A 15094-nucleotide genomic window follows, 5' to 3' on the forward strand; every position below is an offset into this window, starting at 1 on the left:
TGCGCTTGAGAATTTTCTGATTTCCCGCCAAGATACCATCAATCCTTTAATCTCGGCGCTATCCATATTTACTAGCATGACATATGTCACCTATTATGATCATATCTTAATTTTTTACTATTAAAACGGGAAAAATCTCTCCACTTCCCCAACGACTCCCAAGGCAGTTCCATCATTACCACTTAGCTTGCGTGAGGTAACCTTCTTTTTATTTTTACTTTTACTTTTGTCCTTTCAGATTAAAAGTTCTCTCTGCTCTTCTCGTCAAGTTCCTTTGCTTCTTTCGCCAAATTTCTTTTCCCAAACCTTGAATTTTCCATCTTTCTCGATGAATTCTGATTCCGATAGACCCGAGTCTCCGTCCTTCGACAAGAGACGTTCTAGTAATGACGAATGCACCCTCCCTAACGATATCGCTGGTCCGCATTACAGATCCACATGTACTCTTCGATCCCTCGAGCGATTGAAGGAGCTTTGCCAGATTCCACCTGGAATCATGGCGGAAGCGCAAATAGCCGATCCTACGGAGTCCCCGGAAAACCACCGCGACGGCTACTTATGTGTATACGAGATTTATTTCAAGGGCTGCGGATTAACCTTCCCCCTTCCCGAAGCCCTAGTTCAATACCTAGCGGCTCTTGAGATTGCTCTACCTCAATTAACCCCCAATCTTCTTCGCACCATCCTCAGGATTATAACCGTTGCGGTGGAGGCCGGATATATTATCGGATTCCCCGAGTTGAACGAGCTTCTAAGCGTGAGAAGTTCATCGAAGAAAACGGGGTATTTCTCAGCGTATCTGAACGCCAACAGAAACATCATCTCGCACCTCCCGAACAAGGATGAAAACTGGCACCATCCTTGGTTCCTGATTAAGAAAACTCCTGCTTCGATTGGAAATCTTTCCGATATACTCCCATCGAAGTGGTCTGCGAAGCCTGGTAGAAATTAGGTTGCATATACCTTTCCCGGTTGTTTTATTATTTTTACTGACTAAACTCGTTGTTTCACTTCGAAGCTTTCATCGCTCCGACTCTCCCGTCTAAAGAATTCATCGGATTCATCAGATTCTTCAAAATAATTCTTGAAGGGGAAACCCTTTGGAATTCTTTCACCCTTGATCGGTTCATAGAAGCCAATCGAAAACTCAGGATGAGCCCTCCCGATTAACTTCATCGTCTTCCGCCTCCTCCCTCAACTCAAGGAATGTCAGCTTGGGCCCTCACTGCCCAGCGCAAGATGCTCTCCAAGCCGATAACTTAGGCTTGCGAGGAGAACAAGGCGTTCCTTGCGACCGCCATTGACAAAAAAGACTATAGTAGGACCTTGCTGGTTGACGTTAGTAGCGCCGAAGGAGCCAGATCCGTCTCTGCTTTCAGATTAACACCTCGTCGTGAACGTCGTGATGATCGTTCTCCTCGGAGGGCCCGATCTCCTTATCGTGACTCTCCTCGTCCTCCCCGAGATGATTTCAGCAACGAACCGCTTAAGAATTTGATTCGCAAGAAGAGAGACATGCCATCTCGCAGTGGTTCCTCTCCGCGGAGGGAGAAGTCAAGGGCCTGGACTGATCGTTCTCCTCAATCGTCCCCTCCTACTGAACCAATGGGTTCTCCTCCTCCTGTTGACATGTCTTCCTCTTCCCAACACAGTGGCGAGAAGACTGTCCGGAGCGCGTCTCCTAAAAAGGGGGGTACTGAGCCTCGAGAACCTCCCCCAAAGTCGAAGGTTGTACTCGTCCCTCAGAGCAAATCTCTTTCAGGTCTGATAATGATTTATGCACACTTTAAAATTTTTTATCCTGTTCAGATTCTAAATTCTACAACTCTTCCTCTTCTGCCTTCACAGCTATGGAGAAAGAGGGTAGCGTCTTCCGATGCTTCAAAACCCGATCCAATAGCGTTAACGGGATCTTGCTTGTGTAAGCCACAACTGGGGTCTGACCTAACGCCGAACCACGGTATCTTACATTAGAAAAAGTGGCTCTCGCAATCATAATAGTAGCTCGCAAGCTCTGACCTTCCAATCATATTCTGTTGTCGTGTATATGGACCAGCCACTCCGAACTATTCTCCATAGTCCGAACTAGTTTGGAAGAATGGCTAAATGGGTAATCAAGCTCGGTGAATACGTTATCAAGTATCATGCCAGACCTAGCATGAAGTCATAAGTCCTAGCCTACTTTATAGCCGAGTTATCCCTTGAACTCCTTGATAACAGTCCAGACAACAGTAACTGGATACTTGATGTAGACGGGTCTGCATCTCAACCCCGGTTCGGCTTGAGAGTCTTACTATAATCTCCAATGGGAGAAATACTTGAGCAATCGTTTCGACTTGGTTTCAAAGCCTCAAAAAACGAGGCTGAGTACGAGGCACTGCTAGCTAGGTTGCGACTAGCCAGAGGAATCAAAGTTGATCACATTAAAGCTTATTCTGATTCCCAACTCGTGGTTAACCAGTTCAGCGGTGAGTTTAAGCCAAAAACGAACGATGGACGCCTACCTGCAGTTCGTCAAGAAAATATCAAAGCAGTTTAAGAGTTTCAGGCTCATAAAGATCCCACCAAGCGATAGTGCATCTGTCAACACCCTTGCTGCGTTAGTGTATGTTTTGTTTGTTTGGAATTTGGATCAACCAATGTGGAACTTCGAGTAACCATCCTTGTGAAAGACATAGCAATGCCTAGCATCGATCTGAGCAACCCGACCTACATCATCAATGATGTACCAGTTGCAATGGAGATCAGAGATGATCCCGACGACCAAGCGAATGTTAAGGTCGATCTAGAACCAGTTGATTGGAGAGACGAAATTAAACTATATATTGCAGACGACAAAGTACCAACTGGTGTTGGTAAGCTAAACGATTAAAAGAAGTGCGAATTATGTCCTTGACGGAGATACACTTTATCGCAGAAGTTCGACCGGTGTTCTTTTCGCATGTGTCGATCGCACAGAGGCTAATCAGATTATGCAAGAAACGCACAAAGGCGAATGGGGAAACCATTCAGGAGGTCGTGCCTTGGCCCTCAAAATAAAAACGGATGGACATTACTAACCTACTATGGTCACCGATTATTAAGTCTTCGTTGCAAAGTGTGAACCGTGTCAGCGCCATGGCCCCATGATTCACATATCTCCCGAACGGTGACAATTACATTGGACGACGCCAAGACGAGCTACTGGCCAATCACCTTTCTCCTTTGCATATGGCATTGAAGCCATGGCCACTACTAAGGCAAGTGTCCCAACAATTCTGCGTTGCATGATGACTAATCACCCCGAGCTCAACGACGAGATGATGTATGATCACATCGATATATGGGAAGAACTACGCGATCAGGCCTTTGTATGAATACAAAACTACCAGACTGCGTCACCTTGCCACTAAAACAAAACTGTTAGAGAACGACGCTTCAATGAAGACGTCCTCATTCTCCGCAAAGTCTTCAAGAATACCAAGGAACACCGAGCAGAAAAATTCGGTGAACATTAGGAAGGACCTTACTTGATCTCTAAAGCATTTCGCCTTGGAGTATATGAACTCATGACAATGGATTGCAATGAGGTCGAACAATCCTGGAATGCTTCTAACGTGAAATGGTATTACTACTAAGTCGCTCTACGAGCCAAAAAAGAAAATGCTCTACGAGCCAAAAAAAGAAAAAGAAAAAGAGACACGAGCTCGATATTCTGACCTCTCCATTGTAATTTGAACTACGAATGGCTAGATGCCTACACAGAGCACATAAGCATTCCTTCAACGGATGCAACTATATTTCTTAATAAAAATTAAAGTTTGCATTTTTAAGTCTGACCTGAAAAGGAAAACACGGTCATGAGAAGAAGAATTTTTTTTGTTTAGTGGACGAAAGAAAAAGTGGTTCAGTAACATACCATGTTAACAAACTCTTGGGCTTCGACAGAATTAGTTTCGTTAGCAGACTATCCTAAGTAAAATGGTTTCACCGATCCCGTGGTAAAATTCTCGCAAGGAACAACCAAAGGGTCTTCTCATTGAATTCAGGGCTAACATCCCTTTCACAACCGTCGCAATTCCGCTATCCTATGAAAACCATTCTTGATCCAATCCCTAGGATGTGATTCAAGAAAATTTATCTTGTGAGTCAAGTTCGATCTATGTTCATCGATTATAGCCAGCCGCTTCCTGTATTCTTCATGTTTGTCTTCAACAAGAGACAAAAACTCCTCTGCTAGGAGACGTTCTTCTTAGCTGATTCAGAATAAAAGTGTCCAAGGAACCCTTAGGTTGTCAAAGTAGGGCATCCCTCTCTTCGATGCTTCCGTGATGGTAAACGTCGAAAGATTCATACTATCCTCAATCGTTCTACGCGTAGGTGGGAAAGGAACATGGCAAGAACCAGAGCACTCCATTGTTAAAAAAAAGTAAAGGTAAACTCGAATGAGCAAAGATATATCTCTAAGAAACGAGCCCGGGTATCTTTATAGGAATTCCGGTCTCGGATTTCGTTTTCCAAATGGAAAATGATTTGTTCGATTTCTCCTTTTCTATACGAAGGATTTTTCCATTTTTAAATGGAAACAGATTAACCAAAATTTCTTTTTTAAATTAAAAAAGAAATAAACCAAATTTCCAAAAGCAAAAATAAAAAGAAAATTAAAACGCAGTGTAAATTAACAGGCCCGAGGCTCGGTGGATTAGGTTCAAGATTACATCATATAAAAAGAGAGCAATAAGATGAAAGAATGGAAAGGTAGCTTGGGTCCAGGCTTAGGCCCCTGGATGGTTCCTTTCATCCTCGCCAAGGGTTGTATGAATATCAGTTTGATAGAAGGGGGCGTTGGAGCCATGACGATCGCCGACAGAAGCTTGAGTCTAGGTGTCTAATCTAAAAAAACTAAAACCGGGTTAATCCGACGATATACTGATATCTGCATCCCTCAAATCCATGACGTCGAGGGCATCCACTTTAGCATCTTAATGTTTGACATTTCTTCCTTCGAGATAATGGCGCCTCTTTCGATAAACGCCTTAAGAGACTCCTCCATTCCCTGAGCTTGGTTGAGCAAGTCCATATTTGGGCGAATAACCTTCATTTGTTCCTCAAGGTACGTCTTCACCTTGTCCAGACGAGCATGCGCTTTCGTCGCGGTGCGCTCAACCCTCGTATCCCTATCCCGATGAAGTCTGGATCCTTCTGATTCAGCCTAGGCCTTCGAAGCTTTGCACTCCTTTTGCAGTCTCTTCACCTCCTCCTTAAAACTTGACTCGCGAGACAATAGGTCGGCAACGGTTTAATTCAGAGAAGCGACAATGACCTTCCATTCCTCATCAGCCTCCTCCTGATCTCTAATCTTCTTCTTCATCGCCCGTACTACGACCCTAGCATATCCGATGCATTCCTCCATCATCTTCAATGGGTGATCGGCTTTAGTTCAAGATTTTTTCCTTCGATCGTATTTCAACACGTGCGCGTTGGCATAAGCAGTGGTTTATAACAAGAAGAGAAGAGTGTGAAACACGATCCAATAAAAGGAGAACGGAAACGAGGACGAACTCCTACATGCAGGAAGGACTGCACGAACTTCAGGTAGTCCTCTTCAAACTCCAATCAGTGGGATCCAGGAGAATCTTAGAGGAAATCTTTAAATTCCTACATAGCTGACCAGACACCTCCAGGTCTTTCACAAGGGATCCCTCCCCGATATACTCATAGCCAAACATCTCAAAATGGTTGGACTCATCGCGAGTTAAGCAAAAAGACTTTTGTTGGAAACCCAGCGTGAAGGCCAGCTTCCTCAGAAGGTCGTTTCCGACCTCGATTACCTCCGGTCTCTAAAACCGGATATTTTCCCTTGTTCGTCTTCTTCTTCGATCTTTCTACCACATCGACCTACTCTGTTCCGACATGATCAGTCTGTACTTGCTCGACCTCAACTTGTTCGTCGTTCACCCTTTCTAGATTTTTCTGAACGTTCGCAGAAGCGACTGATTCATTTGGTTCAAAATTCGGAAGCGAGTCGGGAACAGTTAGGTCTCCTCCGACCCTCTCTTTGTGATAAAAAAGAGAAGTAATGTCTTTGATAAAAACACCTCGAGGGATGGAATTCTTCTCCATTTCATCCTCGTCGGGTTAAAACTCATCCATTGAGTACTCAATCAATGCCTCGAACCGATCAAGATCGTCTTCTTCAACAGGGAGATCGGCTGGATTGAGTGGATTTCCTTCTCCATCCACGTTGTTCCGACTAGAGTCAGAGTCATCCTCCAGATTTCATTGAAGATTGTTCGAAAAACTCGAATGAAAACGGCGAAGATTAAAAACACGGAAAAGAGAGAGAAGAGAGCAAAAACTACATTTCTTTTATGCGGTTGAAAGTGAAAAATGAAGAGAAAAACCGAGTATTTATAGAGAAAAAGTGGGGGGGGGGGGGGCTGACCTTCAAAAGGTCATCATTATACCTAGGCGACGTTTCAACTTCCGACCTACATGTCATCATTCAATACCCGATTTCTGGCATGTGTCCGAACGGATAAGCGTGTTCATTAAGTTTAAAGATTACATTCAAATTTGCATCTTCCTAAATATAAGCCGAATATTCTCTCTTATAGTTCGGAAAACTCAAATTAAAGTTTGAATTCTCCAAACTAGGAGGACTAATTGTTGGTGCGGGAATTAGCACCTACAACAATACCGGCCTAAACCTAGGAGGATTCGAATCAATTGAGCAATTCAATTAAACCGAGAAAACCCGGTTTACCTGTTAATGGGCCATTGGGCTCGAAGCCCATGGAGGTCGCCAGCCGACCTCCCTTAAATCAAAGGAAAGGTTGTTACCGACCTTCCAAAAGAGAAAACCGGGAAAATTCCCTTTAATAAAATGTCAAGATCTGAAGATAAGGAAGGCTTGAAGATTCAAGCCCTAGATTTAAGAAAATTTAGCTTTATCTTAAAGAGGTCTCCCGAGTATAAATAGAGGGGTTTATCCTCTATGCGGGGATCCGTAATTTTGCACACATAAACCCAGCTTCTTCATTGTTCGTGAGCAAAACCTAACTTGTTCTCAAAGCAATCTTAAATCTCTTTGTAATCGAGTCTTTGATCGAGTTCTTAGTAAAGAGAGTTAAACAAATTTGTTTTCCTCTTTAAACAAATTTCTTGTGTGAATTCTAGATTCAACAATATTTATCTACTCAGGATGTTGCGAAGAAGGCGAAATAGCAGCATAAATAGAGGGGTTTATCCTCTATGCGGGGGATCCGCGATTTTGCACATATAAACCCTAGCTTCTTCATTGTTTGTGAGCAAAACCTAACTTGTTCTCAAAGCAATCTCAAATCTCTTTGTAATCGAGTCTTTGATCGAACGAGTTCTTAATAAAGAGAGTTAATCGAATTTGTTTTCCTCTTTAAACAAATTTATTGTGTGAATTCTAGATTCAACAATATTTATCTACTGAGGATGTTGCGAAGAAGGCGAAACCGCAGTCAAAACCCGAGGTTATTACCATTAGCCCTGACGAAAATGAGAAAAGCTGCAAACCACGCACATTTCAGCAGAAGAACTCGTGGAACCAAGACTTTTACCACAACGCTAATAGTTGGAAGCAAGGTAACTAAATTTCAAATCTTTTGATGAGATTAACCATGTTTGAAGATCTAACTTCTCTTTTTTTATTGTCTAATAGGCTGCAAGCGGACCGAAAGAAGGTGTGATCGACATTGATGAATAAGTAGATGAAATCTTCAAGTACTATAGGACTGTAGAAGAGGAAGGAGGAATCAAAGACTATATTGGATCACAACCTGAGATAAATGAGAAGATGAGATCGATTCTGATCGATTTGCTTGTAGATGTTCACAGGAAGTTTGAGTTAATGCCAGAGACACTTTACGTCACCATTAACCTCGTTGATCGGTTTCTATCTTTGACAATGGTTCATAGGAGATAGCTTCAGCTGTTGGGACTAGTCGCTATGCTTATAGCTTGCAAGTATGAAGAGACAATGCCTATAGCAGGAAACAGGTCTTGGCTATGGAGAAATCGATCTTAGGACAAGTCGAATGGTATATCACGGTTCCAACTCCTTATGTGTGCCTTGCGCGCCATGTCAAAGCTTCGGTTCCATGTGACATTGAGATGGAGAAACTGGTGTTTTATCTAGCCGAGCTAGGACTTATGCAGTATCCTATAGTTGTCTTAAACCGTCCATCGAATCTGGCTACATCAGCTGTTTATGTTGCGCGTCAAATCCTTAAGAAGACGCCATTTTGGACTGAGACTTTGAAACATCACATTGGCTACTTACAAACCAAGATCAGATAATGTAAGCTAAAATCTAATCCTCACTTTATGTATTTATCTATTTCATTTTTGCAATCCTCGTTTGGTTTGGTTTTTTAGGGAACATGCGAAAATGCTGATGAAGTTAAGGGACTTGGCTTCAGAGAGTAACCTAATAGCAGTGTTCAATAAATACTCTTAATCTCAAAAAACGCTGAAGTTGCTCTTCTTCCTTCGCTTGACGACTTATCTGTTTCTTGTTCACGAAGTTACAAAACCCTAGTCTTCTTTTGTTGATCATGTAGTTGTGATGATCTCTCTTTGTGTTCTTCCTTTTTATCTGGTTTGGTTTTAACATTGGAATCTCCATGAGATCCGTCAGAGAGAATGATGATCATGGACAAGTCTTTTTGTGTTTTTTTCTTTTATCTTCAATTTCTATTGGATACTTCTGATAGTGTTAACTAATCCTTTTTGTCACATTTCTTAGTGTTAAGACCGTTCCAAACATTGTTTAAACGTATAATATTGAGAAGCAGATTTCTAAGTGTAATCAAATTTAAGTTCGTCAAAATCAACAAAAAAGATTTCCATTTATTAACATGAGAAGCAGACTTTCTCCTAGGTCACAAATGGAAATGGAAGCTTTGGATAAGACTCCCAAAACCAGAAATCGAGCTTTGTTTATGAGCGAATCTCGAAACCAGAAAATTTCTTATTAGTACCGATCTTCGCCATTTTTTTCGGGTTTTTGCAGGATTTTAGCTGCTAGAGAGTTTGCTTTATTGATGAATCACTTGCATCAATCCACAACAAGCCATCCGTTATACTCCTCAAGGGCAAGTAAGATCAAAACAAATGAATAAACACAAGCCACCCGTTACATATACATTCACCATCACCTCTTACACTGATTCCATAATTTTACACACAAACAGAAGTACAATTCAAACAATTTTCTAAACCCTATTATATAAACTACAAAACAAAAAAAAAAAAGCTCTTACGGATACTAAAATCACAACTTAGTTAAGAGCCATTCTTCAAGGGCTTTGACCCGTCTCTGTTCTGTCGTCTGGACCAGCAAGCGTCACCTGCAACACATCAGTTTCATACTTACATCAACACCTCTTTCTACAAAAACCATAGTTTCTAACTCCATCTTTGTTATACTTACATTACAATCACAAGCGAATCTTCGTGCAAGCATGATCGCAGCGTTTCTTTCTCTCTCAGACTCAAAAGCTATCACAAAGGATACTCCTTTCTTTGCCTGCCAATACAATGCCTGAGCTGCAGCATTTCCACCTCCTCTCACTCCACATAGCTACTCAATATGATCATCAAAGATTATGATTTAAAGGTCTCTCCGCGTAACACTAAAAAGATGAAGCTTTCTCGAGGAAAAAGGAGTCGCTTACCTGCATCGCACTAGAGTAGTACTCTTTCGCAATGACTGTCTTTCCCTTGCAAAGCTTTATCCTCATTTTACCAACGTGAAACAGGTGGATCGATTCTGATGTATGGTCTTCCCCACTCATTTGGGTCACAACTACCTGTCAATTACAATAAGGGGAACTATAATATACAAACAAGCATGTGCCGGATATAAAACTAATGATTCCGAGCCATCCCTACATATGGTATGCATATATAATTAGCCTTAGAGAAACGTTACATTGAAATCAACATCGTGTTTCCGTACTAATGCCTCCACGTAGCTACCTAATCCAGCAGCTGCATCAAATCAGACTTTTTAACACAACCTACACAATGATGATGTTGACATAAACAAGAACAATTTCAAGTAAATAACATAACAATGAACCTGGATCAATCTTTCCAACAGTGGATAACGAAAGCAAACGGCCATCGTAAGTAATATCTGCGTGTAAGACTCGTCCAACGTCAAATGGCTCGGGAGCGTAAACTGATTTTGTGGCACCTGAGATAGGAATATAGTTAGAAAACCTTTTTCCTCAATGAGGAAAACAATCTCCAACTTGATTTGGCTCTAATTATATGATATGAGCCATGGGAGATATATTGTTCCTGATTCCAAAAATCATTAGATTTAAGAACAATTTAATTTGTAATCGACGAGCTCTCATGACAGAACCTTTTAAAACTTGAATTCAATTAGGAAAAGCTCACCATTTCTGGAACCACTTATTTAATGGATAAAATAATAACACAATTCAATCAGAGAGAGGAAAAAATGGGAAAGGTGAGTGGACCTGATATAAGCTCCCTTTTACTGCCATCTGAAGATGAACGGTACCATTGTATCGTACACTTGGAAAGATCAGGAGCATCATTGGAGCAAGGTCTAACTCGCAAACAAGAACCTAGAGCTTCAGTGCCATCTATTTCATATATAAGGGATATGTTTTCCTCGCTCTTTCTGCACATTGCGAGCTGAATTAACAAAAAATGTGTAATTCAGTATCAGAATCCATCTCCTTGTCAGCCACATAACAGTCACAAATGCACTCATATGGGAGTATAATTATAAGGACCTGGAATACACTAAGTAATACATGTGTTCCTGTGTATGTTTGTATATGTGTATCGAATATGAAATCCAAATAACCTTCTTTTGGAGTTGAAGAAAATGTTTTGATTTCTCTGCAAGCTGATTCCTTAGTGCTCGAAGCTCATATTCCATGTCCATTACCTAAAACAATGCACATGATTTGACTTTTTAGCAACAAGATAAGATATTACAGAAGCATCGATTTAGACAGACAGATCATTAAGTCTTGGTCCACAAATAAACCTACCCTGCTTGGCTGATGCAGCATTTTAATCCGCCTAGCTTCTTGAACTTCCTTCATTAAATCTTCCATGTCCTGATATAACAAAGTAAACAATACTATGTTTACATGGGTTATATAATTATTGACAAGAAAATGAAACAACAAGCTGGTTTAAATATGCAAAAGTGAAATCAGCATAAGCTGGAGATATCTTGAATGGCACATGAATCAACAATATAAGCAAAGGACATTTACTAGTTTATGATAGAAGCCATCGCTAAATACCTGTTTCCCAGAGGCCCGGGACATCTGTTCATGTTCTCGCAGGGCTTCTTCCACTCTTTGTACAGCTGCTCTTGCACTTTCAATCTCAGCACGTGCAAAAGCTCTTTCCTCGTCAACAAGTTTCTTAGCATCCTCTGAGGCCTAGTTAAAGAATTGTACCCACTAATCAGCAAGTAAAAAAAAGAACATGTGTGCATATTTTTAAGCTAGGCCAACCAGTAACCACTAATCCACAGCCGACAACAGAAGAATAGATGAGAAAACAAACAAGAGTTTGCCTTCATTTCCCACGCAAGGTAAGAAAGTACATCAAGAATTGGATATGAAAGATTATGTCTGCAAAGAACTACATCATAGTTCTTTATCAAAAGTAATAGAATATAAACTACTCAAATGAAAACAAAAAGGACAGGCTCTCTATTTATAATCTGGCTACCTCAAGGACTAACAAAAACTGCATGGTATTAAGCCGTGGACGAAACCATATTTGCTATTTTAGAGGACTTGGTTGTTTCAAGTGAAAGACATAGAACGACTCGTAAATATACCTCAATTGATACAAGAAAAGAAATTCTGTCACCTTCTGAAAAGAGCACACTTTACCTGCTTCAAGAAAGAAGCCAGCTTCTTCACTTCCGCTTTTTCTATGAACAGCTCTCCTTCTCGCTGAGTCAACTGAACAGCTAGAGCTTCAACCTAGCAGAAATCACAAATTCCAAACATGCTTAAGAAATAGAGGAAAGAGGAAAAAGGAGAGGTGGGATTGCAAGACAAATCATGAAAGCAATATTGAAAAGCGAAAGAAATACATTTTGGTTTTCAGAAAGGCAAGCGGCTATAAATACCACCACATAAAGTACTGGAACTATATATGATGGCTTAAAGAACAGAGGATAAGATTGCAGGAGAGCGATTCTTTGATAAAAGAAGTGACTATAAAAGACTAACCATGGCAATGGCTTCCTCTACATCATCCTTGTTTCTACCTGCCACACGTCCTCTTAGAGACTCCAATGCATCTCGAAGTTTCTTTAAAAGAACATGTTTCTCCAAGGAAGTTGCTTCTTTAAGTTTTGCCTGCACTCATTCCCCAACGAAGTTAGCTTTAAATTTTCTTTCAATCATCAAATATTTACTTTAGCAACCTAGATTGGCCTTCTTGATTATTTCTGTATTTATAACAAAACAGTTTCTTAAATGCCACCTTTTTAGATCCTATTAAGGAGACTCCATCAACAAAAAATCAAACATAAATGTGCAAATCAACTCATTACATAGTAACCAAAGATAGTAGTAACAAGGCAAGAGACACATTTCATCTATAAGACCTCAACAAAAAGAGAGAACTTTTGTTATGATAATTTCAAAACCTAAAAAAAAAGAATGCAAGCCTATCTTTAACTTCAGAGAAATTGAGAAGCCTCTAATCTCCATAGTTATAGATAATAGTAAAAGAAGCTGAAAAAATGATATCAACCATAAGATTAGGATAATATCAGACCTCCTCGGATAGCTTAGCAGCTGCAGCCAATCCCTTCTCAAATTTGTTAGCGAGGTCACGAACAGACAAACGTTTTTGCTGGTCCATAAGCTGCGCTGTCTCACGCGCAACAACCTCTTTCATCGACATCACTTTAGGGTCATCTTTAACATCAAATATCTGATCATTAGCTCCAATTCTATAATTAGGAAATCTACTTGAAGCAAATTTCACATCTGCTGATACTGCAGGAACACCATCTCTCTGTAATGAATCCCGGAAATCGCGTGTAACTCTTGTCATTTTATCTGTTTATAAAACAAAAGCAAAAATGCTTAGACATGAAAGAATTTAAACAAAACAAAGAATACAAAATAAAAGACAGAAAATGGCAGTAGATATCTAACCACTATGAATAGTAATATGCTCCAATGGACTCACAGATCTGTTCTTGAATCTTCACAAAATCTGAAACAACAAAAACAAAAGATTGATTCTTCGACATCAAACTAAGAAACTTATGCCAATGTTGGAGATAACAATGGATTCAACACACATTTAAGCAAGTTATCGTCATATAGATAAAGAATTGAAGCAAGTCAAAACCCTAGATTACCAAACAAAAGAGCTAACCTTCAACTACCCATATACCAATTTAGTAACAACTTTCAAAGAAGATAGAAAATTGAGAGTCAAATTTAGAAACTTGAAATCCAAAATCAGAACACAAAACACTGTAATAATCTGAACAATGTCGGAAATTTCAGAAACGAACTTCAAAAGAACAAAGCTAAAGACTTGTCACCTGAATCCGATTGATAAATCAGACAAATGTTTGCGTTGAAATCGATGATGAGAAGGTCGTCGGGTATAGAGAAGGAAGAAGAAGAAGATTTGGTCTGAGGAGAAGGAAAAAGTGAGTTTGATAGAGTCGTAAGCATTAGCTTTACTAAAAAGCAAAGACCGTGAAAAAATTGTGGCTTTGGTGGAAACAATGTCTTTTTTTTTTTTAAAAAAATTTAATTTGGTTTTGAAGTTTTCTGGTATAGGTAATAAATTGTTTTAGAATTTTCAACTCCGGTTGATGTGTGTCTCTGTCGTACTGTTGTTGTCTGAAACTTCAAAATCTCAGAGCGGGTCACGGGTTCTGTTTCGTGTTTAACTGCCACGATATTCTTTTTAATTATTTTCTAACTATTTTTTTAATTAAAATGAGGTGACTAAACAAGAGTGGTTTGGTGTGAAACTTAGACCTTTCTTACACAAATTTGGTAAACTAAAACTTATTTTAATTAAATCTTACAATGCCCTAAATTAGGTTTTTCCTTTTAAAAATAAAATAAAAAAGATGGATCCAAACATCTTTAGCACACAAAAAAGTACCAAAAAGATATATATATATATATATATATATATATATATATATATATATATATATATATATATATACAAATCAATTATGAGTTCTACATCACAGCAAAAAAAAAAAAAAACTTTCATGATAAACACAAAACTTGCTCTATTAAGGAAATTCGTAGTTTATGATTGTTTTTTTTTCATGAACTATGTCTTGCGGGTTGATATTTATTTTTCGGAAGATTTGCGGACAAGCCGGCATGAGTATTAGAGCAAAAAAGCCGTCTAGGAGTTTTAATATTACTGTACCGAGTTTAGTATGATCCGACTTTAATCCGCTGACTCGACAACTCCAATATAACCTGAATATGAAACTCTTTTACTAAGTTAGAGGGTTCGGAATAAGTACAACTCCCCTCTATAAGTGATCCTCTCGAATTGTTTGGGGAGATTTGAATTTAGGGTTTTGAGAATGAAAGAAACAAAACCACTATTGTGGCGAAATTAGACCATAAACAGAATTGGAAGAAGAAGAGGAAGATTTGGTATGAGGAGAATAAAACAAATGAAGTTTGAATGAGATGTAAGCATTAGCATTATTCAAAAGTAAAGTCCATGAAAAATTGTGGCTTTGGTGGAAACAATGTTGTTTTTCTTTTAAAATTTTGAAATAAAAGTTTAAAAACAAAATTCAACCACTCTTTGTGGTGAAGATAAATTATGAAAAAAATGTTACGGTGAAAATTTTTAGATAATAAATTGTTTCACAATTTTCATATCTGGTTGATGTGTGTCTCGATCCTACTGTAGTCTCAAACTAAAAAATCTCATTTGGTCACGGCATCTGTTTTGCGTTTAAGGCCATCTGCAATGGCCCAACACCTTGGGTGTTCTTGGACTTTTTTAATTGGATAATATTGTGAACAGTGGCCGAAGAACATGTTGT

General features: G+C 39.5%; 1 protein-coding gene and 1 pseudogene across 1 annotated transcript; one reads left to right on the top strand and one right to left on the bottom strand.

The window, feature by feature from the left end:
* Positions 1-328: 328 nt before the first annotated feature.
* On the top strand, positions 329-8806 carry LOC9316900 (annotated as a pseudogene).
* A 300-nt stretch (positions 8807-9106) lies between these two features.
* LOC9315077 (stomatal closure-related actin-binding protein 1) lies at positions 9107-13798 on the bottom strand. The gene is made up of 14 exons (XM_021028697.1): positions 13598-13798; positions 13200-13260; positions 12814-13100; positions 12261-12389; positions 11916-12008; positions 11313-11453; positions 11052-11120; positions 10862-10945; positions 10506-10686; positions 10097-10213; positions 9947-10005; positions 9690-9824; positions 9446-9595; positions 9107-9362 (listed from the first exon to the last, which is right to left on the bottom strand). The coding sequence occupies exons 3-14, from the start codon at positions 13093-13095 to the stop codon at positions 9312-9314; spliced, it is 1491 nt and encodes a 496-aa protein (XP_020884356.1). The 5' UTR covers positions 13096-13100; positions 13200-13260; positions 13598-13798; the 3' UTR covers positions 9107-9311.
* Between the last annotated feature and the right edge of the window lie 1296 nt (positions 13799-15094).

Source organism: Arabidopsis lyrata (genome assembly GCF_000004255.2).
Source record: "Arabidopsis lyrata subsp. lyrata unplaced genomic scaffold ARALYscaffold_4, whole genome shotgun sequence".
Lineage (NCBI taxonomy): Eukaryota > Viridiplantae > Streptophyta > Magnoliopsida > Brassicales > Brassicaceae > Arabidopsis > Arabidopsis lyrata.

What these genes read in the sequence shown, in the direction of transcription:
- LOC9315077 (XM_021028697.1), bottom strand. Translation starts at nt 13,095, where the DNA reads ATGACAAGAGTTACACGCGATTTCCGGGATTCATTACAGAGAGATGGT. An exon ending in TGTTGGAAAGATTGATCCAG is followed by an intron (nt 10,006 to 10,096) that starts GTTCATTGTTAT and finishes GATTTGATGCAG; the next exon opens with CTGCTGGATTAGGTAGCTAC. An exon ending in AACACGATGTTGATTTCAAT is followed by an intron (nt 9,825 to 9,946) that starts GTAACGTTTCTC and finishes TGTAATTGACAG; the next exon opens with GTAGTTGTGACCCAAATGAG.